Here is a 25,444-nt window from a genome sequence, read left to right as displayed (position 1 = left end):
GATTCTAACCAAGTAATATTCCCATTCCTAGATAAATCTCCTCCAGCCCCATCCTCTAGCCTGGTTAAACTGACTTTCCAATATCTACTTTCCAAATACAATTTAGTTGACACCTGGCGCAAAGTCAACCCCGTTAGGAAGTGGTTCACTCATTACTCTCACCCACATAAATCCTTTTCTCGCATTGACCACATCTTTCTAGCAGCAAGCATGATCCGAGATTTTATCCTCTACTATCATTCCCTTCTCGTGGACAGACCACTGTGCAGTGTGCACCACAATTGTCTCTCCAATACCTACAGCACAAGATACATCTTGGTGTATCAATAATACCACTCTCTCCCACCCCTCTCACCGATTAGACATAGAAATAGCTCTTAAAGATTATCTTACCGACAATACCAACGATACTCCTGCACTGACATTATGGGAACCCCATAAACCTGTTTTTTAGGGGCAAATTGATCCAACAAGCAGCATGACCGCAAGACCTTCTTCCAAAAACTAGAAGCAAATTTCAATGCATGCCACACGACCTTTCAGTCCAACCTTAATCCCACTACCAACTCACACCTAGATAAAGCCTGTCTCAATTTTGACTTATTCCTTACCGATTCTGCAGACAAACTTCTTTGCAAACGCCAACACACAGCCTTTCTCAAGACCAATAAACTCAACACACCTATGGCACGCACATTGCGGGCGAATCACCACCCCACAATGTCCGTACTCTTAAAAACAGCTTGCAATACGTACACGAGTAATCCCATTAAAATACTTGAAGTGTTTTGTTCCAACCTCGCCAAACTCTACTCTACCCTCTCAAGAATTTGACCTTGCTAATGCAGATGCCCTTTTTGCCTGTATTTCCCTTCCGACACTTGACCAAGATTAACAGGATCTACTTGAGAATCCTACTGCAGACACAGAAGTAACAACGGTCATTAAAGTATTGAAACCCTATAAAAGACTAGGCCCCGCGGGTTTTCGGCAACCTATTATAAGGGGGGCGTAGCTGTGTAGCAGTCATCACCAGTAATGTGCAGTGATTGGAGCTGAACAGGAAAGTGGTGATTTGCATCTGTGTCTGGGCACCGAGGAGAGGGTGAGAACAACGCTTACAAGCTCGCACACCTCGGGTCCGTCATGGCCACAGTCCAAAGTTTTTGCTGTTCAGGAGTGAGCCTTGCTGTGACTTTGATATCTATTTGCTGTCTTTTGAACTGTGAAATGTGAGTGTAAAGGTTGAAGTGTTTTTGTGTTTTAATAAATTGATTCATACGGTTTTACACTATTGGAGCACCTTTATTATTTTACATGTGGAATATTTGAATTTGCACAATGGATGATTGGAGCAACGGTTCACTACTTGCTGTTTGCTGATAAGCGCTTAAGCCTGATACGAAAGTGCAGGCATTGGGAGCCCGTGAGTGCATTTCTTAAGGGGGTGGAATCACTGATCACTTTGGTGAGACATTACTTCAAAGGATACTTTTGGACACTCTCATGAACTTTATCTTAATTTTGTTTGTTCTGTGACACATTTATTTGGTTCACTTATCACAGGGTGATACAATTGTTGTTCTCACACATGTTGTTCATACCATTTAATTGTCATGTTTCTTGGAGATAGTTTTCATTTATAGTTAAGCGTCACTATTTTTCATTTTTTCTGATTTTAGTTTTAAAAGGTAAAATACGATTTGAACCTATTATTATAAGCAATTTTCACCCATTTTGAAACTTATGCTTACAAGTGCCTTCAACTCTCTGCTAGGCGCACACTCATTTAGATCCGAAACACTGGCCTCTATTATTTCTAAGTTACCCAAACCTAATTAAGATACCTCTTCTTGGACAAGCTATTGCTCCATCTCTCTCCTAAACCTCGATATAGGTCAAGTAATACACCAGGTTTTGTTCCAATTCGTTAAACTGGCAATAATGTCAGGCACGCTCCTCCTACCCTCCCACGCCGCCAAATCCAGATGCATCCCGACATGCTTTCTATCTCTTGACATCAGGAAAGTATTTGACTCAGTCGCCTGGCTATATCTACATTACACCCTTAAGCACTGGGGTTTTGGGGATCACTTCCTGTCTTGGGTATCCTCTCTATATAATAGCCTGCAGGCTTACATTAATTACGCTGGTTACAAATCGGCGATGTTTGACATTCAGAGCTGCACTAGACAGGGTTGTCCCCTTTCCCCAATGTTATTTGCTTTACTCATTGAACCTTTAGCACTACTGATCAGATCGGATCCAGATGTCAAGGGAATAGAACTGGGAGGCCACCATCAAAATGTATACCTCTTTGCAGACGACCTACTAGTCTTACCCTCACATTTCCGCATCCAGATTGCTTTCTACATTGATCCACTTTGCCCACATCACTGGTCTATGTGTTATCCCAAATAAATCAAATGCTGTCAATGTATCCCTATCACCGACAGAACTCCAACCAAGCCAAATCCTCTCTGCCATTCACCTGGGTGCTGCACCACCTCCCATATTTAGGGGTACAACTCTCTGCCTCTATGCCTGACTTTTTTGCTATTATCTCCCTACTACTAAAACAGATTACCAGCCTCATGGCCCAATAGTCCTCTCTTCCCCTATTCTGGTTGGGTAGAGTCAATGCTGTAAAAATGTCTAGACTACCCAAATTTCTATACCTCTTTAGAGTTCTTCCCATCCCTGTACCATCGTATTTCCTACGCCTATTACAACGCAGAGTAATGCCCTAATTTTTCATCCTACTATTATGCGGCAAAACTAGCGCAATTGCCCAAGCACCATGTAGCATGAGAAACACCTTTTGTGGGTAGTCCTTGAAACTGTAGACTGCAACCCCATATCTGTGGCAAACATGTTATGGCTACAACCAAAGGACAGAATCTCTATCATAAACCTTATCACAAAACATTCCCTACATATATGGGACAAATGTAGGGATTCGTAAAATCTACAATCTCCTCATAACCCACTCCTCTCTTTCCTTAGGAACCCTGCACTTTACCCAGCCTGGGGCTCCCCTGCTGCATTTATAGCCTGGTCGGACGCTAATTTACTTAGATTCCACAACCTGGTCTCCAACAACTCTATATATACATTCCCTACCCTCTGCAAGACCTATGGACTCCCCAGATCGGAACTATTCCGCTACCTACAAATTAAAAACTTCTTTATGCCATTTCTCAGAACGAGATCATTACTGAGTCAGATGATGCAAATTGAGCGTATTTCTAAGAGCGACCTACATGTTAGGGTCCTCATCTAAATCCTATACCAGCAATTGAACACCGTTCCAGATCATGCACTTCCATCCTATACCGATAAATGGGCACATGATTTTGGGCGCACATTTGAGATCGTGGACTGGTCTAACATATGGCTAGCCACTAAGTTCTCCTCGCCTTACATCTCGGCAATCGAAACTAACTACAAGGTCCCGGCATGTTGGTATCTTGTACCGGCAAGGATCGTGCACAAGGTTGTGTTTTCGAGGTTACTCAGCTCTTGGCACCCACATACACGACTGGCAATGCCCTGTAGCCCAAGAGTTCTGGAAAAGCATTTTTGAATTGGCCTCCAAAGCCTTAGGAACTAATGTCCACATTGACCCGGCGACCGCTCTCTTAAACCTTAAGCTGGCCGAGCTTACCCATGCCCAGTTTTGATTGCTCTTAAAACTTACCATGGCGGCCAAGCAAACTATAGCTAAGGTGTGGGAATTTCAGACTTGTGGCTGAAGCTCAGCATAGAATTAATAGGGCCTTTATTTACGCTAAAAGACAGTCATTTTTTTTTTTTATAATTAATCTTTATTAAATTTTCACAGTATACAGACCACATCTTAAAATAACATTACCTAAATTTCAATACATATTCCTTCCTTTCAGAGGCCTGAGTTTTAAAGTTCTAGGAAGGGGGGGAGATGAAAAAAGAACATCCATACATCACATCTACTTAACAAAATTAAAACAATTTCTAATCAATACCATAATCCCCTTTATCCTTCCTCGAGTATTTTCACAGTTCCTACATTTTTCCTAGTGATATACCCCACCCCCCTCCCTCCCACCCTTTCTAACAATACAAACCCCCCCCCCCCCCCTCCTCCCCTCCAGTATAAATCTTTTGTGCTTTTATCCTACCATGTGTCGTGAATATGTTATAATGCTTCCCATACCTTTAATGTCCTCTACCCAGCTCCCTCCCACTACCCATCCCCCCACCCCGCTCTCTCCCAGTACCCATCCCCCCTCCCCCTCTCTTCTTCTTTTTCCTATCGTGATTTAAACTGGGGTGTGCATCTCTTCTATCCAATCTTTCCAATTTCTATTGAACTCTTTTAAGTTATTTCGTTTTGCGTATACTGCTCTTTCCTTATATAAATATTCATTTACAGCACTCATCCAATCCTCTACTGTGGGGGCTAGGTTTGATTGCCATCTCCTAGCAATCATTCTTCTGGCTTGGAATAGACATCTTAAAATTACAGTTGTTACTCCCTTTCTCTCTACTTCCTCATTTCTATATCCTAAAATACACACTATGGGGTTTAATTCTATCACGGTCCCAAAGACCCTACTTATTGTCTCTGCCACTCCTTCCCAGTATCTGAATAATTTAGGACATTTCCAGAGCATATGTATTAAATTCCCTGACCCCCCACATCTGGGGCAACGGTCATCTGTTCTCTTGCCAAATCTAAATAATTTCTGGGGAGTATAATATGCTCTGTTAATTACCATCAGATGGGAAATCCTATGGGAAGGAGAGACCGAGACCTTTGGGCATGCTGCTAGGATATTTTTCCACTGTGCCCTTGTTATATTACCTAGATCATGCTCCCATTTCCCCTTCTCAACCCTCCCTTTCCTCTCGCTGTTAGTCTGTTCACTCAGCTGGGCATAGAGTTTAGATATTAATCCTTTAGTAGGTCCTACTTGTACTACTGGATATAGCAAGGGCAGTTCTTCCCATGTTAATGATACATTTCCAAACTGGGTCTTTAAGGCATGCCTCACTTGTATATAAGCATAGAATGAATTTTGTGATATCTTAAATTCTTTTTGCAGTTGATCAAAAGATTTGATACCCCTGCCGCCATATAAATGGCTAAGCCTTACAATACCGCATTTTTCCCATTCTAAAATTTTTCCAACCCGCCATATTTCCTGTAGCTTCTTATTGTTCCAAAGAGGTGTATACTTTGTTATTTTACTATATCCCATTTTTTTTTTAACTATATCCCATAGCTTTAACATCATTTTTACTGTGGGACATCTACACTGGAATGAGTCCGCTTCCAGGGTCTCAATCAGCTTGCTATGTGGGGAGCCTGTTAATACTAATCTCCCATTTGGGGTTCCTCCATTTATCTCATCAATCCCCCCTAGCTGTTGTAATTGGGACGCCCAGAAGTAGCACTCCGGATAGGGGACTGCGAATCCTCCTTCCTCTCCCGGTAGCTGGAGCATCCGCAACCTCAATCTAGCCTGTCCTCCCTTCCATATTAACTCCCTAAATAGCATCTCGATTTTATTAAACCAACTTCTATTGATCCATATTGGAGCATTATGCAATATATATAAAAGTTGGGGCATCCATATCATTTTTATCAGGTTACATCTACCAGCCACCGAGAGAGGCATTCGCTTCCATATAGCAATTTTTTGTTTGAACTTAACCAATAATGGAACTAAATTATAACTTATAAATTGCTTAGGATCCCTTGTCAAGGTTACTCCCAGGTATTTCAACTTGTCCACTATTGGCATTTGGGGGGTTCCCAGGGCCGTTTGCTGATCAGCTGGGTCCAGAGGGAGACATTCCGACTTTTCCCAACTAATCTCCAGCCCTGAGAAGCCTCCAAACCTTTGCACTAATCCCATTGCCCTTGGTAATGAGTACCTCATATCCCCCAGAAACAATAGGATATCATCTGCATAAAGTGAGATTTTTTCCTCTCCAGTTTTCCTTACAAAACCGACTATCTCCCGGTTTGCTCTAATTGCACATGCCAAGGGCTCTATAGCCAATGCAAAGAGCAGGGGCGATAATGGACACCCCTGCCTAGTCCCTCTCCCCAGCTCTATTTTCCCGGATAACTCATTGTTAATTTTTAGTCTCGCACTAGGTTTATCATATAACATCTTAATCCAACCTATGAAGGAAGGACCCATGCCAAATTTCTCCAAGACTTTCCATATGTATCCCCATTCTACGCTATCAAATGCTTTCCTTACATCTAATGCCACTACTGCACCCGGAGTATCATTATCCATTGGGATCTGCAGATTCAAAAAAGCTCTTCTAATATTTATACTCGTTGACCTGTTAGCTATGAACCCTGTTTGGTCCATATGGACTAATCTTGCTATAATTCGACTAAGCCTATTCGCTAATACCTTAGCCAGTATCTTTGTATCGGTACACAAGAGAGAGATTGGTCTATACGCTGCAACATCTAGGGCGTCCTTTCCTTCTTTATACAACAGGATTATAACCGCCTCCATCATTGATGGTGGCAATTTACCCTCCCCACATGCTCCTCTTAACATCTCAAGGAGTTCAGGAAGCAGTATCTCGCCAAAATTTTTATAAACTTCAATCGGTAGCCCATCCGGCCCTGGCGACTTCTGGTTTGGCATACTCGCAACTGCTTCCTGAAGTTCTTTTAAGGTTATTGGGGCTTCCAGACAGTCATTGAAAGCAACACAATACGGAAATTTGAAAAAATATGGCAACCTTGGGCTACGCACTGCTTACCCCCTGACTTTGACCATTCCTTATTACTGCCTTGGTAGTCAAACCTCTCTTTTACTCACATGTAACATGTCCTGGACTGGGACCGCTCTACCGTAATGGGAGATCTCCCCCCTTCTTGACCTGTTCCTCTCTCTTCCCTACCTGACCCGATGGGTGTGCATGTTCTATAGTCAACACTCCCTGGCAGCGCACCTTCTAGGATCCTAGACACTCTTGCACCCATGCTTCTCTCTTCCACCGCTCTTCTATTCTAGTGCTACGTTTCCTTCTATCTGCAACACCCGCTAATGGCATTGTCTCTTGTTTCCTTCCGCATTCTACGATAGGTTCACTTCTTGATTATTATATCAGTGACAGCTGTTTATCATTTTACGACTGTTAGTTGAAGATGGTCGTAGACTTTCATATTCATAATCTAAAGTGAACCCCAGTCTCTACTCGTCCCTGACTAAACTGTTTGTTCGGATGGTTGTTAATCCATATGCACTATGTGAGACAATTCTCTTTTGATTATGTATGTACTTGCCTTTCTTTTACTCACAATAAAATTATTTGGCAAGAAAAGAGCAGCAGTATACTCACGAACAACATCAGCAATAAGGTACATCATAGTCCACAATGTACTTGAAGTGGCCTGGTCACCGAGCTAAGTCCCAAGAATAAGAAGATCTTTCAAAAGGCTGACACGTTTTGAGCGAAGATCCCCTCTTCCTCTGGGCCCTGAGGAAGAGGGTATCTCCCCTCAAAATGCATCAGCCCTTTGGAAGGTCTTCTCATGCTTGGGACATGTATAGGTGACCAGGCCACTTCAAGTACATTGTGGGCTTTGATGTGCCTTATTTCTGATGTTTGTGCGTATAAATCTAAGATTTCTCCATTGTTCCAGCTTGGACCAATGTAACTGTGTATATACTATGCCTGGCCTATGCCCCCAGAAGCTGGAAATCACTGAAGTAGACACTGCTACTCCAGTGATCTCCACTTCGGTCACGTGCAGAGCAACGGGCCTATTGCCTTCTGAACATGGGAAGTCAACCACTTGGCATGGAAGCCATTCAAAGAATGCCTTGCATTTTCTGAATGAATGCAAAGTGTTCTCTGATTGGATGAGATGAAACAGTGACATCACAACCTCATCCATTCAGAGAATGCCTTTCATTTATTGAGAAAATACAAAACAATCTCTGAATGGCACCCATGCTGAGAGGGTAACCTTGTGTGTTCAGAATGCAGCAGGGCAGCCGCTTTGCACTGGACCCAGAAGCAAGTGGAGATTACTGCAGTAGCGTTATGTACTTCCATCATTTCCAGTTTCTAGAGGAATCCCACAGGTATGGTATGTACATACGGTAGTTACATTGGTCGAAACGGGGCCGTTAAAATATCCGTACCAGAATTCTGTTAATTACATATAATAATAATAATAACACCACAAATATTTCTATAGTGCTTTTCTCCCCAGGCTTTTTTCTTTTGTGTGCACACACTCCTTCATGAATTTAACATTTATTATATAATACAGTTAGGGCCATAAATATTTGAACAGTGACACAATTTTCGCAAGTTGGGCTCTGCATGCCACCGCATTGGATTTGAAATGAAACCTCTACAACAGAATTCAAGTGCAGATTGTAACGTTTAATTTGAAGGGTTGAACAAAAATACCTGATAGAAAATGTAGGAATTGTACACATTTCTTTACAAACACTCCACATTTTAGGAGCTCAAAAGTAATTGGACAAATAAACATAACCCAAACAAAATATTTATTTATTCAATATTTTGTTGCAAATCCTTTGGAGGCAATCACTGCCTTAAGTCTGGAACCCATGGACATCACCAAACGCTGGGTTTCCTCCTTCTTAATGCTTTGCCAGGCCTTTCCAGCCGCAGCCTTCAGGTCTTGCTTGTTTGTGGGTCTTTCCGTCTTAAGTCTGGATTTGAGCAAGTGAAATGCATGCTCAATTGGGTTAAGATCTGGTGATTGACTTGGCCATTGCAGAATGTTCCACTTTTTTGCACTCATGAACTCCTGGGTAGCTTTGGCTGTATGCTTGGGGTCATTGTCCATCTGTACTATGAAGCGCCGTCCGATCAACTTTGCACCATTTGGCTGAATCTGGGCTGAAAGTATATCCCGGTACACTTCCGAATTCATCCGGCTACTCTTGTCTGCTGTTATGTCATCAATAAACACAAGTGACCCAGTGCCATTGAAAGCCATGCATGCCCATGCCATCACGTTGCCTCCACCATGTTTTACAGAGGATGTGGTGTGCCTTGGATCATGTGCCGTTCCCTTTCTTCTCCAAACTTTTTTCTTCCCATCATTCTGGTACAGGTTGATCTTTGTCTCATCTGTCCATAGAATACTTTTCCAGAACTGAGCTGGCTTCTTGAGGTGTTTTTGGGCAAATTTAACTCTGGCCTGTCTATTTTTGGAATTGATGAATGGTTTGCATCTACATGTGAACCCTTTGTATTTACTTTCATGGAGTCTTCTCTTTACTGTTGACTTAGAGACAGATACACCTACTTCCCTGTGAGTGTTCTGGACTTCAGTTGATGTTGTGAACGGGTTCTTCTTCACCAAAGAAAGTATGCGGCGATCATCCACCACTGTTGTCTTCCGTGGACGCCCAGCCCTTTTTGAGTTCCCAAGCTCACCAGTCAATTCCTTTTTTCTCAGAATGTACCCGACTGTTGATTTTGCTACTCCAAGCATGTCTGCTATCTCTCTGATGGATTTTTTCTTTTTTTTCAGCCTCAGGATGTTCTGCTTCACCTCAATTGAGAGTTCCTTTGACCGCATGTTGTCTGGTCACAGCAACAGCTTCCAAATGCAAAACCACACACCTGGAATCAACCCCAGACCTTTTAACTACTTCATTGATTACAGGTTAACGAGGGAGACGCCTTCAGAGTTAATTGCAGCCCTTAGAGTCCATTGTCCAATTACTTTTGGTCCCTTGAAAAAGAGGAGGCTATGCATTACAGAGCTATGATTCCTAAACCCTTTCTCCGATTTGGATGTGGAAACTCTCATATTGCAGCTGGGAATGTGCACTTTCAGCCCATATTATATATATAATTGTATTTCTGAACATGTTTTTGTAAACAGCTAAAATAACAAAACTTGTGTCACTGTCCAAATATTTATGGCCCTAACTGTATATATCAACTATCCAAATCTTCAAGTTCAGCAGAGGTGTTCCAAAATGTATATCATTAGATTACATATCAGTTGATAATTTATAGCAAAAAAAAACAAAAAACACAACAAGCACAATAAAACCAGTATCTCTAATGGGGTGATTTGAAATAAATTCCTGTCTGAACCGTCAGAAGGACCAGAGGGAAAAAAGGGACATAGAGGACAACTGAGGTTTTAATGCATTCTCACTCCATTCAAAAAAAGTTTAATCTAGAGTTAATCGTTCAGTTCTTTGAAGCAGGTGTTTTTCATACAAACAAAGCCTCTACATTTACATGATTGGTTCTTTAAATAATTAAAGCCGTTGTTTTGGCTGGTCATCCGTCAGCTCGCTGTTGGGCTTTCAGTAAAACAAATCAAGCCTATGACTCGGGAATGGTTCCAGGCTCTTGGCCTCCGAGAGTGCCCATCTTTCTAGTAATAATTGCCATAAAGCCTGCCCACAGGGGACAGCTTAAACGGCCCATTGACTAATGTTTCAGCCAAAGTGATTACTTTGTTTCATTAAAGGGATTGCTCGCCTTCTCTGTTGTTGAGGCTATTTAACGGTTTTACAATCTGGCTTATATGGATGGGTTTCTACGGAGTGCCAAGTCAGTGATTGTTTTGTCTCCACCATGGTTTTTAGAACTACTCACCTAGAAACTTTTTTTTTTTAATTAAATTGACTCTGTTGTTGAGTTTTAAACATGTGGCAAAGCATAACCTGCAAAAGACTACAGGCTACGACCACCTGAAGAATCTTCGAATTTGATGAGAACTTTTGACAGAAGTTTTGAATACCCGTGTCCTGCACTGTATGCTGTGGGTCTTTTCTCTGACCCCTAATGTGTTCTGTACAGGGCTTTTTATTTCTCAGAGAATAGGTGCAGGAACCCACCCTCCACAGTCAACTCTCCACCCCCAACCCCACCCCCGCCCCCAATCCCGCCATTCCTCGGGAAAAAGAAGTAAAGTGTTGCCAAATAATGGGTGTAGTCAAGGCTCACCTTCTAACCCCTGTCCACAACCCCCCTCCCCATCCATAGGTCACCTTCTCTACTCTCATCCACAGCTATCCCGCCCCCCCACCCCCTCATTCACAGGTTACATTTTCTTCTATTATCCACAGCTCACCCCCCCCCCCCCCTCACAGCTCACCCTCTCCCCCACAGCTCACCCTCTCCCCCACAGCTCACCCTCTCCCCCACAGCTCACCCTCTCCCCCACAGCTCGCCCACTCCCCCACCCCACACATTCCACAGTTCGCCTTAGCATGTGCCCCCCCATCCACAACTCCCCCTTTAAGCTCTGTCAACATGTCGCTTCTGCACTCCCACCATCCACAGCTTACACCCCCAGTCCACAATCACATCTGCACCCCCATCCATGGCTTATCTTCCCCCCTCCACATTTCACTTCTGCACCCTCTACAGCTCATCCAAATCCACAGCTCTAAACCTCTGCAACCTCACATTTTTCACCTCTGAATCCCCAGCTCTCTTAACTCTGTACAAATCCCCCTACCCACAGCTCTCACTTTGCACAATCTCCACTCCCCCACCCTTAGATCTGACCTCCACAGGACAACCAAAACTTCAGTCGCTGAACAATCAGCCCCGCCTCCTCCTCCACCTCCCCCCTCTGCAGCTCTCTCATCTGCATTTAGCAGTGCAACTGACTCGGTTCTATTGGGCACATCAGGCTTCTTTTTTTTTATTCCTCAGCCTGCCGCAGTCTCCTCCGCGCAGCTCCACCTATCAGAGCAGTGTAGCACAGAACCGAGGAGGAGATTCACATTTTTCACTTGGCTCTGTGCTACACAAATCTGACAGGCAACAGGCAGGGATAGCTGCCTTTGGAATCCCCATTAAAAGCCAACATCTGGACCTGGCACCAGGGCACCCATCAATAGACATGTGCATGACAAAATCATTTATTTTGTTTTGTTTCGTTTAGATTCGTTAATCTAGTTATTTATGTTGCACCCTGATGTTTAGGTACTACTTACACTCCAGCCCTGTAGTACAGGACCTGCCAGAGGCTTATACCAAGTCAAATTCAGGTACTTGCACTGCTCGTATTCATAAAAATACTTTTAATGATTTAGCAAAGATTACAGAGCTGCATTAAAAGAGAAGTATGGGTTTTAAAAAAATTTTTTTACATTTATACTCAATTAAGTGGATGCAACATCGATCCGATGATGCATCTGTCCCCTACAGCTTCCAAGACTGAGAACTGAATGACCAAAGGCTGCCGATCACTCAGTTCTCAGTCTTTAGTGAGTAGACAGCCAGTGACTGTTAGTCACCAGCTCACTGCTCTGCCCCTCCAGTGCTCACTGGAGTGCTAAGCTGTGGAGGAGCCGGGAGTGGCTGGCTCAGGCTCTCAGCAGCTCGCTGAGAGGCTAAGCCAGTTGCTGGTTCAGGCTTCCGGGTGGATCATGACTGTAAAGCCGGGATCGATCCAGAGCCTGGACCAGCTGAGTGACATCAGCAGCCTGCTGTTGGCTGAAAATAGGTCACAGGAGAGCATAATGAACTGCACTCCTGTGATCCCCAGAAGTACATCCCAAATAGTTTTGTCTATACTTCTCCTTTAATTGGACACTAACACTAATGAGTCACATGACACCGGAGAGGGAAAATGGCTAATTGGGTCCAATTTGGACATTTTCACTTAGGGGTGTACTCGCTTTTGTTGCCAGCGGTTTAGACATTAATGGCTGTGTGTTGAGTTATTTTGAGGGGACAGAAAATTTGAACTGTTATACAAGCTGTACACTCACTACTTTACATTGCAGCAAAGTGTAATTTCTTCAGTGTTGTCACATGAAAAGATGTAATAAATTATTTACAAAAATGTGAGGGGTGTACTGCTTTTGTGAGATACTGTATAATCCTTTGTAGATTGTAATCTGAAGATGCCCGTTTAGGTTCCATGCACACTGATGCTCATAAATGGCCGTTTTTGGAAGTTTGGGCGTTTTCTTTTTAACAGCCCATAAACTCCCCCCTATGTTATCCTATGTGTCCATGCACACATGGACATTTTTGGACATCCATCAGCAGTGGAGTTTATGAGCTGTTTTCTGAATGCCCTAAAATCACGTTCAGGAGTCAATTTTCTGACCACAAAAACGCCAAATGCTCATAAACGCTGATAAACATTGATAAACGTTAATCATAAAATAGCATGCAATGCCAAGCTGCAGTTTCCAAAGCGAGCAAAGTCCTTTCTTGTATAAGAGAGGTATGGACTCCAGAGAGAGAGATATCATTTTGCCCCTGTTCAAATCATTAGTAAGACCTCATCTGGAATATGCAGTTCAGTTTTGGGCACAAGTTCTCAAAAAGGATATCGGGGAACTGGAGAAAGTGCAGAGAAGGGCAACCAAACTGATGAGAGGCAGCTAAGAGGAAATATTAGAGGAAATGAATTTATTCGCTCTTGAGAAGAGGAGATTAAGGGGGGATATGATCACCATGTATAAATATATAAGTGGTCCATATAGTGAACTTGGTGTTGAGTTATTCACGTTAGGATCAACATTGAGGACAAGGGGGCGCTCTTTACGTCTAGAGGAAAAGACATTTCATCTCCAAATATGGAAAGGTTTCTTCACAGTAAGAGCTGTGAAAATGTGGAATAGACTTCCTCCAGAGGTGGTTTTGGCCAGCTCATTAGATTGCTTTAAGAAAGGGCCTGGATTATCTCCTAAGTGTACATAATATAACTGGGTACTAACATTTATAGGTAAAGTTGATCCAGGGAAAATCCGATTGCCACTCTTGGATCAGGAAGGAATTTTTTTCCCCTGCTGTAGCAAACTGGATGATGCTTTTCTGTTTTTTTTTTCATCTTTCTCTGGATCAACTGTGGGTATAGGATTGGGTATATGGGATTGTATGATATTTTTTATTTTATTTTTTTTTTTTTTTATGGTTGAACTAGATAGACTTGTGTCTTTTTTCAACTTGACTAACTATGTAAACACTCAAAAACGTGGCTCACCGGCGGTTTTAACGTTTTTGATCCATTTAAATTATTTATTTTTTTTAAACATTTTTTTTAACGCTATCGTGGAAAAACGCTAATAAACACTATTGGAAAAATGCAAAAAAACTTTGAAAGACTCACTGCAAAGCTATTGACGTTTTTTATAACATTATTTTAACGTCCAGTGTGCATGGAGCCTTATACTGTATATCCCCTGCACAGAGATTATATTTCCTGCTTTTATGTTGCCTTCACTGCCTCAGAATTCTTCATAGACACAGATCTCCAGATTATGTAAGGGCTCCTTCACGCGGATGTGTCCGTGTACGGAGCCCGCTCTGCTCAGCGGGGGATCGATCAGTCGATCCCCGCTAAGCAGGAAGATGACAGGTCCGTCTCTGCACATTGTGCACGGACGTACCTGTCAGAGCGCCGCTCTTCCCTAATGGGGATCGGATGAGGACGGCCGCAGAGTCCGTTGTCACCCGATCCGATGACGGGTGGAAAAGTAGGTTTTCCCTCCGTCACACTTTTTTCGGATCGGAGCAGGTCAGATGTCGGCAAACATGTCACCGATTACATCCGACGCTCCAAAGACCTCTATGGCGTGTCCGTTCAGATCCGCCTAAAAAACTGACAGGCGAATCTGAACGGACCGTCCGTGTGAAAGAGGCCTAAGGGAGGGCAATTGCCTGTATCATGTGACCCGCACGCCAGGAAGTCGGTCAGCTGTAGGAGGTCTTATCAGCTTGGCATGATCCATATTGAGTGGGGCATTGATTCTAAACTTGCCATTTGCTTGGAGTGAATGGGAAAAACAAGTAAATTAAAACCTTAAAAGAAGATATCCCAAATTTGATAAAAACACGACTGTAGAAAAAAAGTACTGCAAAGTTTCGCTTATGCGCCTAGTCTGCCGGCTGAATCGCAGTGACTGCTCTCTTCTAAGAAAAATCTTCATTTTTAAAACTTTTCTTTTTAATGAGGCGCGTTTTATAACAAGTTTCAGCACGCCGAGTGAACTTTGATGACACAAAATGGCATAATAGAGTTTTGTGTTTTGTTAATCTGCTTGAAAAAATGGAAAAGCTAAATAATGGCCCTGTCCGTCTCAGCATCCTGTTAATTCGCACACCTTAAAGGAACTGGAAATGTGGAAATAAATTGAAGATGTTTGAAGGAGATACGCCGCAAAATGATATTTGCCTTTCCGCCATCGAAGTGTGCCCTCGCAGCTTGCTTAAAAAAAAAAAAAAAGAAAAAGCGGACCGTTCTCATCCTGTAATTTAGACGTTATCCGTGCCGTCTTTTATTTTAAAGGTCAAATCTGCAGAGAGATTTGCATAATGCCGTTGACACTGCAGAGTAAGTGAAAATTACTTATGCAAAGCAACGTGGAGACATGTCTGATATATAATTTAAAACTGTTCTTGCTTAACTGCTGAAGGCATGAGAAAAAAAAAAAATCTCCATTTGTCTGTATATATAAAAAAAATGGTAAAATGATTTTGAAGCTGCATTTTGTATATCTGCTATTATTCCTTCTTTATATTAACTTGCTGTCAATTTCTATACACTGTCTTGAAGTTTAAATCCATCTGACAGTGCAGGAGCTTACACTGGTGGAGTGACACAAACCCAAACCGACAGCCTATATGTTTCTCTAGAGTGCACCTACCTGTGAGAGGTGAATGGGGGTGCCCATCGCTGGCTTCCTTATGAAAATGCTGGTTGCCTGGCTGTCTGGCATCAATCATTTTTAAATTACAGGTCAGAAAATGTGTCAGAATCCTTCATCTTTATACATGTCCTGGTTTCTGGGAAAACGGAATGTAACTGAAGAAAGTTAAAACAAAAAGTTTAAAAAAAATATGATATACTTTGCTAGCAGCATAAGGATTAAAAATAGTCAATGATGATAGAAAGTGTGACTTTCCGCCTTAAAAAGGAAGTAAACCCTGATGAGTTTACTTCCTCTTTCATTCCCTGCAAAGGTAAAGCATAATGGACTACTATGCATCGCATAGTAGCCCATTATGTGTCACTTACCTGACACAGGAGCCAGCGAAGTCACCGCTGTCCCCTGTAGTCCGGCGTATCTATCTTCTCGGTGGGTCTTGCTGCTCCGCTGCTGTCATTCGGCATGTGCACGGGAGCCGCCACGTGCAGCATATCGCCGTTGACGGGTGCCGCGCTCAGTGCGCCTGTCTTTCGGCAAATATCTCCTAAACCGTGTAGGTTTAGGAGATATTTCTTGGACCTACAGGTAAGCCTTAAGCTAGGCTTACCTGTAGGTCAAAGTGTTACTAAACCCAGGACCCTGCATTCAGTATATCTGGTCTCCCACAGTACACAGAACATGGAAATGCAATTGAATGCTATTTAAAGTATGTATCTCATACAGAGTGGTGCTGTGGATACATTGGAGTATATTAACGTGCCACGTCCCAAATTAGTATATACAGAAAAAACAAAAAGTGGGGCTTCTGGACTTTTTAGGCACCATATGCAAAATAATACTCATGAAATAAGAATAAAAATCAACATTTTATAAAGACCATATTTTCCATTGTACTAAACAACAGAGATTTAAAAAAAAAAAAACATCTAATCACAACAGAACTCATGTACTCCATAATATACAATATAAACCGCCATTCCACATTTTCACTTTTGAAAATAGATAATAAACATTTAATACATAATCTTCAAAATATGATTATTCTACTCGCGGTATTGGGTGTACTGCTTGAGGAGGAGAAAGCTCTACATGTTTTGCGTGTTTTAAGCGAGAAGTTTGTGTGACTAGTAGACTAACAAGAAACAAGAAAATTATTATTGTTAATTAATCATACAAAAATAATATGTACATCAATCACCTAACAAAATAGGTAATAAACAGTATAGGTCAACATATGATATATTGCAGATCAATACCAGAGACAGGGATCAACTTAGCCAAAAACCGGGGGGAGGTCAACAGCGCATATATGGGTCACCATGGGGACATGTAGAACATAATAGCCAAAAGTTTAAATAGTAAAAGGAGAAGCAAAAAACTTACTCAAACAGGTAAGCTAAAAAAAAAAAAAAAAAAATATATATATATATATATATATATATATATATATATATATATATATATATATATATATATATATATATATATATATATATATACTGGGGGTCCTAGTAGATGACAGACTGAGCAATAGTATGCAATGTCAAGCTGCAGCCACCAAAGCAAATCCGGCAGAATTTTACCATCCATAAAAAAGAGGATATTTTCCAGGGATAAAACAATAATCCTGCCACTTTATGAAACTCTGGTTCAGCCACATCTGGAGTATTCCCTCCAGTTCTAGTCACCAGTCCTCAGAAGGGATGTGCTGGAGAGAGTCCAAAGAAGGGCAACAACATTAATAAGGGGATTGGAGGATCTCAATTACAAGGAACAACTACAAGCACTAAACTTATTCTCATTGTAGAAGCGAGGCTTAAGAGGGAACATGATATTAATCTACAAATACCTCAATGGTGATCCCAAAAAAAAGACGATTTAGTCTCAGGGAGTGTAAGAGGACACGGGGCCACACAATGATTGGAGGAGAAGCAGTTTAACCTTAAGCTGCACAGGGGGTATTTCACTGTCTGGGTGATAAGGATGTGGAACTCTCTTCCACAATTGGTGGTGTCAGTGGGGAGTACTGATATTTTGAAATGACTCTTGGACATGCATCTTAAAGAACACAACACACAGGGATATTGGAAATACTTATCGACATTGACACACCTACACCTACACAGGTTGAACTGGATGGGCTGTTGTAACTAAGCCAGGTGTGCCTGGGCACACTCTAATCCTGGGATTGGCAACCCATTAATCACGATCTACCTCTCGATCGTGGGCAGGTGACAGTTAATCTCGATTGTTCCATGCCGATCCCCAGAACCTGGACAGGACCTGGAGAAGTTGCGGGGGTGGAGTTTAGTGAAACGGGTCTGTATTTTTCTCCTGTAGCAGCTGAAAGTAGGCTTCTCCTGTCCCTTTTGCCGAAATTCAGTTGCCACAGAAGGAAAATACAGGGGATTGGTACCAATATATTGGTTTTAGGTGTACACCCTAATGCAAAATGCTGCACATACCTATACAACCTTGGGAGGAACCCAAGGTTGTAAAAAACTGTTCTAATCCCTACATTCAGGAAACATGCCCAATCATTCTAGACTGAAAAACAGAAGTAAAAAAGGTAATGGAAACTGAAAGAAGGACAAGCATAATAGATTTTGAGATATCTGGTTCAGCTGAATCAACTATGCTTCTGAAATTGGTAGGGCATCACGCATACTATGCTTCGATCTGGCGATTACATGCGTAGTGATAACATATCTGCAATAAAGACACAGATTTTCATTTACATATTGCTGAATGCCTTGAAGTGGATATCATAGAGAACTCATTGGGAAAAGAACTATGTACCTTTCATTGCTATACCCCCTAAAGGCACTAAGGAGCAGACCCTCTAAATATATATTGTTTTATACTCTCAATACTTCATATTTTCTAATTCATGTCATTACCCATATAATTACCCATGTCATTACCCATATACTTATTGAAATGGTGATATACTGGTGAATAGCAAGGAAGATGGAAAAAATATTGTATATTTGATTCTTAACTGTATCACTTGGTACTTACCTTCCTAAAGATCTATACATTGTCTATGCAAAGATATTGTATTGTAATAGCCTAATATTCGTATTTGAACTTTTTTTACTCTATTAAAAACAATAAAATGAAATGTGTGTGTGTGTGTGTGTGTGTGTGTGTGTGTAAAAGAAGACATTCTTATCAATAAAGAGGGACCAAGATTGTCTGCCATTACCTATTGCTGTCACTATCATTTGTGTGCATCTGCTTTCATTTCTGGGAATTTATCAATACCGGAGCAATAATTGATAATAATTTATCAATACTGGAGCAGCCAGAGTCTGGAGCAGTTGTACAAGGCAAACAATCGGCTTCTATTTTTTATTTTCAAAACTTAACTGAACAAGCTAAAGATAGAAGCCAATTGGTTGACACATATGGTGCTTCAAACTCTGGCTGCTCCAGTTTTAATAAATTCTACCCATTATGTCCCAAATGTTGTTAATTTGGACGTTTCTGACATTTGGTGTGTGCGCTCAGTCCTAGTAAATGGACTACAGTATGTATATATACATGCCTTGACAAAGCTGATTTTCCTTCTTCTGTCACAGATTTGGCAGTGACGAGCTGAAACACCAGTTCCTGGCACCGACCATAGCCGGAGATGTCGTGGCATGCCTGGGGGTCAGTGAAGCTGGAGCTGGGTCTGATGTGGCAAGTAAGTGATACTGAGGGTCTGAACTTGTGAATTGCATTAGACATAAAAGGGTACTTGTTGCCGACATACCACTAGAAGAAGCCATTTGCTTGGATAACCATAAGAAAGTCTTACAGTTAGTTTAGTCCTTGCTTTTGATAGATTTCTACACATGCTCAGTCACCAGTCCCTAGTTACTAGCCAGTACCAGTGTGCAAACACGTATTTGCTTTGTAAGAATAAATCGCCTCTAATGTTGGGCATCCTATGTGTGTTAATTCTGCTGCACTATGAAAAAAAATTTTTTATATGTTATATTTTTACAATGGGTGCCTTGAGATTGTGCAGAATTTTAAATGGTGTCTTGACTGAAAAAAAGTTGAGAAACACTGCTCTAGTGAATGGATAGGCTGCATCCTCAGTGATGTCACCAGTCTCCTGTGATTGGATAAACTGCATTATCAATAATGTCACTGATTTCGGGTCAATGGATAACCTGCTTTCTCGGTGTCCACCAGTCTCTACTGAATGTACTGGCTGTATTCATACTAATGTCACTGTTTTCTAGTAAATGGATAGGCTTCATTCTCAGTGATGTCACCAATTTGCTGTAAATGGATTAGGCTGCATTCACAGTGATGTCACCAATTTCCTGTAAATGGATAGGCGGCATTCTCAATGATGTCACCAATTTTCTGTAAAACAAAGTCAATTCCATAGCTCAACTCACCAACCAGTCTGCTGACCAACCAAATTAACCTGTCTAACCGTCTGTTAAAAGCAGGGGTTTAGTTAGCACACATTTGTAAACGCATGTGAAAGCTGCAAGGCCTCGTCACGGTACCCTGTGTTGCTTGTAGTTCCAACACTACAAATTTATAAGTGTCTCCACAGTGGAAGCACATACATGGAATGGATAGATGTGGGACAGGTGAGCCTGGAGGCTGCCCAAGCCCCCTTAAAGGAACAGGAGCACAGTGGACACCCAGCAAGAGCACAATGGCAGCAAAGGTGCCCAGTGTGTCCCGGACCGTATATATACAAACAGTAACAAAAAACTGGCCACTGCCAACACCCATAACTGGCCTTCACAGTGAGGAGCCCATGGAGGGCATATACATATAAGACAAAGACAATTCTATAGCTCAACTCACCAACCAGTCTGCTGACCAACCAAATTAACCCGTCTAACCATCTGCAAACATTTGCAAATGCATGTGAAAGCTGCAAGGCCTCGTCACGGCACCTGTAAATGAATAGGCTGCATTCTCAGTGATGTCACCAATTTCCTGTAAATGGATAGGCTGCATTCTCAGTGATGTCACCAATTTCCTGTAAATGGATAGGCTGCATTCTCAGTGATGTCACCAATTTCCTGTAAATGGATAGGCTGCAGTCTCAATAATGTCATCAATTTCCTGTAAATGGATAGGCTATGCTCCCAATGATGACTCTGGTCTCTAGTGGATGGATAGGCTGCATCAAAGTGATTTTATTAGTCCCCTTAAAATGGAAAAGCTGCATTTTTCAGTGATGCCTCGGGTAAATGCACAGTTACTGTATATTACTGATCTATAGCTAAATTACTGACAAAAATCTCAGAAATGGGACTCTTTCTTTTATGTTCTTCTTAACATTTTCAAAAGCAAAGGGAACGCATTCTTCTATTGTGTTTTTTCTATGAGGTAGCATACATGTTGTGCTAGAGGACATCCAGAACACAATGCTGTCTATATCCAACTGTCATAAACCGTCACTTTAATGTGTCATTGAGTAATTTACTGCTGACATTTACAGTACATAGACTGCAATGTCAGGGGAAATTCTGCTGATCTTCTGGTTTCCCACATCTTGTTGTTAATTTACATTTTTTTTATATTTATAATTAAGAGTAGTGGGGCATAACCACAGAAAGGGCACTATTATATAATTAATTATATATCCTGCAACAATTACATTAGGCTAAGAATAATTGACAAAGGCCAGTGCTGATTACTGCACATTTCTAAGTGTTGTACTTGCATACAGTGAACTAAATTGTGTGTTAAAGCTCAACGTCATCCTCGGCTCCTAGTCACCCCTCTTCATCCTAGTGCTGTATGTTGTGCTTTTTGCACGTAAGTTTTCCATATGCCTTAAAGCCCAGGGTAGTCCTTTGCTGACTCCAAGAATGGCACAAGACTGCTAACCTTAGCACTGCACTTTGTTTTAATACAGTATAAATGAAGGGTGTTGTGATAAATAACCACTCCAGATTGAAGATGAATATTACACAACAATAGCATAAAGAATAAAGTAAAAGAGGAATCAGCTGCAAATACAATAAAGGATAGTACCCTACATTCAAAGACATAAATTCAAAGTGTTGCCCTACATATACAGCCAATACAAAAAGGTATAAACAAAGTTAAGAATGAATTTAATCTATATACATATACAGTATCCCACACAAGTGAGTACACCCGTCACATTTTTGTAAATATTTTATTATATCTTTTCACGTGACAACACTGAAGAAATTACACTTTGCTACAATGTAGTGAGTGTACAGCTTTTATAACAGTGTAAATTTGCTGTCCCCTCAAAATAATTCAACACACAGCCATTAATGTCTAAAATGTTGGCAACATAAGGGAGTACACTCCTAGGTGAAAATGTCCAAATTGGGCCCAGTTAGCCATTTTCCCTCCCCGATGTCATGTGACTCGTTAGTGTTACAAGGACTCAGATGTGAATGGGGAGCAGGTGTGTTAAATTTGGTGTTATCGCTCTCTCACTCTCTCACACTGGAAGTTCAACATGGCACCTCATGGCAAAGAACTCTCTGAGGATCTGAAAAAAATAATTGTTGCTCTACATAAAGATGGCCTAGGCTATAAGAAGATTACCAAGACCCTGAAACTGAGCTGCAACACAGTGGCCAAGAACATACAGTGGTTTAACAGGACAGGTTCCACTCAGAACATTCCTCGCCATGGTCAACCAAAGAAGTTGAGTGCATGTGCTCAATGTCATATCCAGAGGTTGTCTTTGGGAAATAGACATATGAGTGCTGCCAGCATTTCTGCAGAGGTTGAAGTGGTGGGGGGCCAGTCTGTCAGTCCTCAGACCATACACCACACACTGCATCCAATTGGTCTGCTTGACTGTTGTCCCAGAAAGAAGCCTCTTCTGAAGATGATGTACAAAAAAGCCTCCTAACAGTTTGCGGAAGACAAGCATACTAAGGACATGGATTACTAGAACCATGTGCTGTGGTCTGACAAGACCAAGCTAACACACAAAGGTTGATCAGCAGGATTGGCCTGCAGTGCACAGGTTAATATAGAGTTCTCTGATAGGAGCTAGGGTGGAGCCATGCCAGAGGATGGATTATAAAAGCAGTCAGGTGAGGGTCGGCTGGTCTCTAGAAATGAACACATGGAGACAGGTAAGCAGACGAACTCTATTGCATAACCATGACAGCTAATTAACCTGCAATTGAATTGTTAGTGAGCTAGGAGCCAAAAAGTCTTATCCCTCAGTCAATTAGTCTGAGTGTTGATTTAGATAATTGGCTCATGCTAATTAGGTTAGGTTTTAGTCACCCCGCTGTATATATTTTGTGTGAGATCTCAAATAAAGGTCATTCCTGATGTCCTCTAAGACTGGTGTCGTCTAGTTCTTGGAGGTTCCTATAGCCAGATCCATTGGACTTGTGTTCCAGGATTTAGGAAGCGGTATATATAGACGGAAGCACTCAATCGGAGTGTGGGATCGGTTCTGTCACATTGGTGGCAGCAGTGGGATACTTCCTGCAGTCTGGAACATCCAAACCTTCACCTGAATCCAAGTAACACCACCTCAGGGGTCCCCAGGCATACAGCTCACAAAGAGCACCATTCCCCCAAATGCGAGGGCCCATAATCACAAGGCAAGAGGCTCGCATTCAGTCCCCTCCAAGAACCTCGGTCCCAGCTAGGTCTGTCACAGGAACCCTGTAGATTTATTACTGTAATGCAGTCAGGCTACATATAAAGTAATAAATATGGGGCTCTTTTGCCTTTTTTAGCTCCCCTGAACACAGCTCCATACAACATCTCAGCTCAGGGAGGGAGAGCATTGTGGATTTGGTAGGCCACTACAACCAGCTGCTGGCAAGCTTGGGCCAACCAACACTTTACCTAAGAACTTATTCACTCATTAGTCCACAAACCTGTTTACATGCTTTCCAGCCCTAATAAGGAGGACAGGGCTTAGACCTTGAAACGCATTGGTTTTATGTATAGCTTCTACATCATAATAAAGTTGAATCTGGACTTTGATATACTTCACTACTAGATTCACTAATTTCTACCATAGCCCAAGGCAAACATGGAAACCCTTGTGTGCAGAAACACCCAACTCCATATGCAGACAACTTACACTATCTCCACATTATAGGATGGTAGGGATCCACTGCCATCTACCATCTCAAATATGTTACAGATGTGACCAGTCTTCTCTCAAAGAACAAGTTAATTTAGCATTCTTTTTTTAAGGTACATCAGCTTGGTCCCATTATCTCCACCAGTTTCTGATAGATTGAACATTTGCAGGTAATTTAGGTTCCCTAGTGGCCATTTATTGTAATCTTCCTGAATCTCTGATAATAGTCAATCATCCGTAAAGCACACTCCAACATTAAATATCATTTGAACAAGCTTTTAAAAAGACATTTGCTGTGAATAAGTTGATTCTTTTTTTTATTAAGTGTCACAATTCATCATTAATAAGGAGTGGGTTTTGAGTGCCAGGTAGAAACATATTTTAATTAAGCCCTGTCATTCCCTGTGCCAGTCTCTGCTTGTACATTTGAAAGTAATTTACATGCAAATTGACGAGAGGATGATCCAGAGTGTTTTTGTTCAGAATGTAGGATTAGATGATGTACATCAAATATATATGTTGTAATAACAACAAAGCCATACGTTCTTGAATTGTCAGCCATGTAAAATCATTTGACAGCTGATTTGTCCCTGTAAGTTAATTAAAATAGGAAAGAGTAAAAGAGGAGGTAACACCTACATGGCTGAGCATTTAAAGTGGAGTTTCACCCACATATTTTATTTTTATTTTTGGCATCCCCTCTGCTTGTATACGATAATATACATTAACGCATGTATTTATTACAATCCTGTTCCCAGTAAAAAAAAAAAGATAATTTACTTGCCTTATTTTTGTCTTCCTGCGTGATTCCATTTTGATTGTGAGCATGTAAAGCCCACTAGGACTCTCTTCCGGAATAAGGTGCATGCTGGCTACCCAGCATGCACCTCCCAATTTCACGCATGCGCATTGTAAGCCAGGTGTAGCGCTGACAGTGTGATCCACCCAAACTCGTGCATGCGCATTGTAAGTTGGGCGTAGTGCTGGCAGTGTCATACACCTTTTGATTGTGCAATTTCCTGCTTTGAAAGAACGCAATGCTGTCCTTCGGCGCTGCCCACTGACTCAAGGGAAATGATGGCACACATCTGCCAGGAACACAAGCACCAGGGGATATGACATAAATGGCCGTGGCCCGGAAGTGGCAGATTATATGGCAACAATGCAGACAGAGTAAAAAAAAAAAAAATTGTTCCAAATGTTGTTGTCCATGTAGAAATCTCTACAATATTAGCTCCATAAGTCAAGTTGTAACACATTTCTTTAAATTACTCCCTAAAATGCAAAAAAAAACTATTTTTTCAGCTACATACTAGCTCTAGAATAGCTGAGTTTGATCAAATTCATCTGATCATTGTTAGGGTTGCGGCTTTTTCTTCAAGTCAAACCCAAACACTTTAGAGACACACAGCAAATTTATTTAGTATGCACTATAGCAGGGATATGCAATTAGCGGAGCTGTTGCAGAACTACAGTTCCCATGAGGCATAGCAAGACTCTGAGAGCCACAAGCATGACACCCAGAGGCAGAGGCATGATGGGACTTGTAGTTTAGCAACAGCTGGAGGTCCGTTAATGAAGGAACTTACAATGTAAGGTCCCTATCTCTCACATTCATACATACACATTCTAGGGCCAGTTTGGACAGGAGCCAACTAACCACTTGAGACCCGCGCTATAGCCGAATGACAGCTACAGCGCGGATCTCCTT

At 41.7% G+C, this 25,444-nt stretch overlaps 1 protein-coding gene across 1 annotated transcript in view; it reads left to right on the top strand.

Moving 5' to 3' along the window:
• The window catches only part of LOC143995984 (putative acyl-CoA dehydrogenase 6), a 179,638-nt gene that overhangs the window by 94,509 nt on the left and 59,685 nt on the right, over nucleotides 1-25,444 (top strand). The window contains exon 6 of the mRNA XM_077490774.1: nucleotides 19,241-19,347. Within this exon, the coding sequence (XP_077346900.1) occupies nucleotides 19,241-19,347 (107 nt within the window). The remainder of the gene's footprint in view (nucleotides 1-19,240; nucleotides 19,348-25,444) is intronic.

The sequence above is a fragment of the Lithobates pipiens genome, unplaced genomic scaffold, assembly GCF_037356315.1.
Source record: "Lithobates pipiens isolate NorthernLeopardFrog02 unplaced genomic scaffold, aLitPip1_a1.2 Scaffold_19, whole genome shotgun sequence".
NCBI classification, from domain to species: domain Eukaryota; kingdom Metazoa; phylum Chordata; class Amphibia; order Anura; family Ranidae; genus Lithobates; species Lithobates pipiens.
This window is presented reverse-complemented; position numbering and strand designations above follow the sequence as displayed.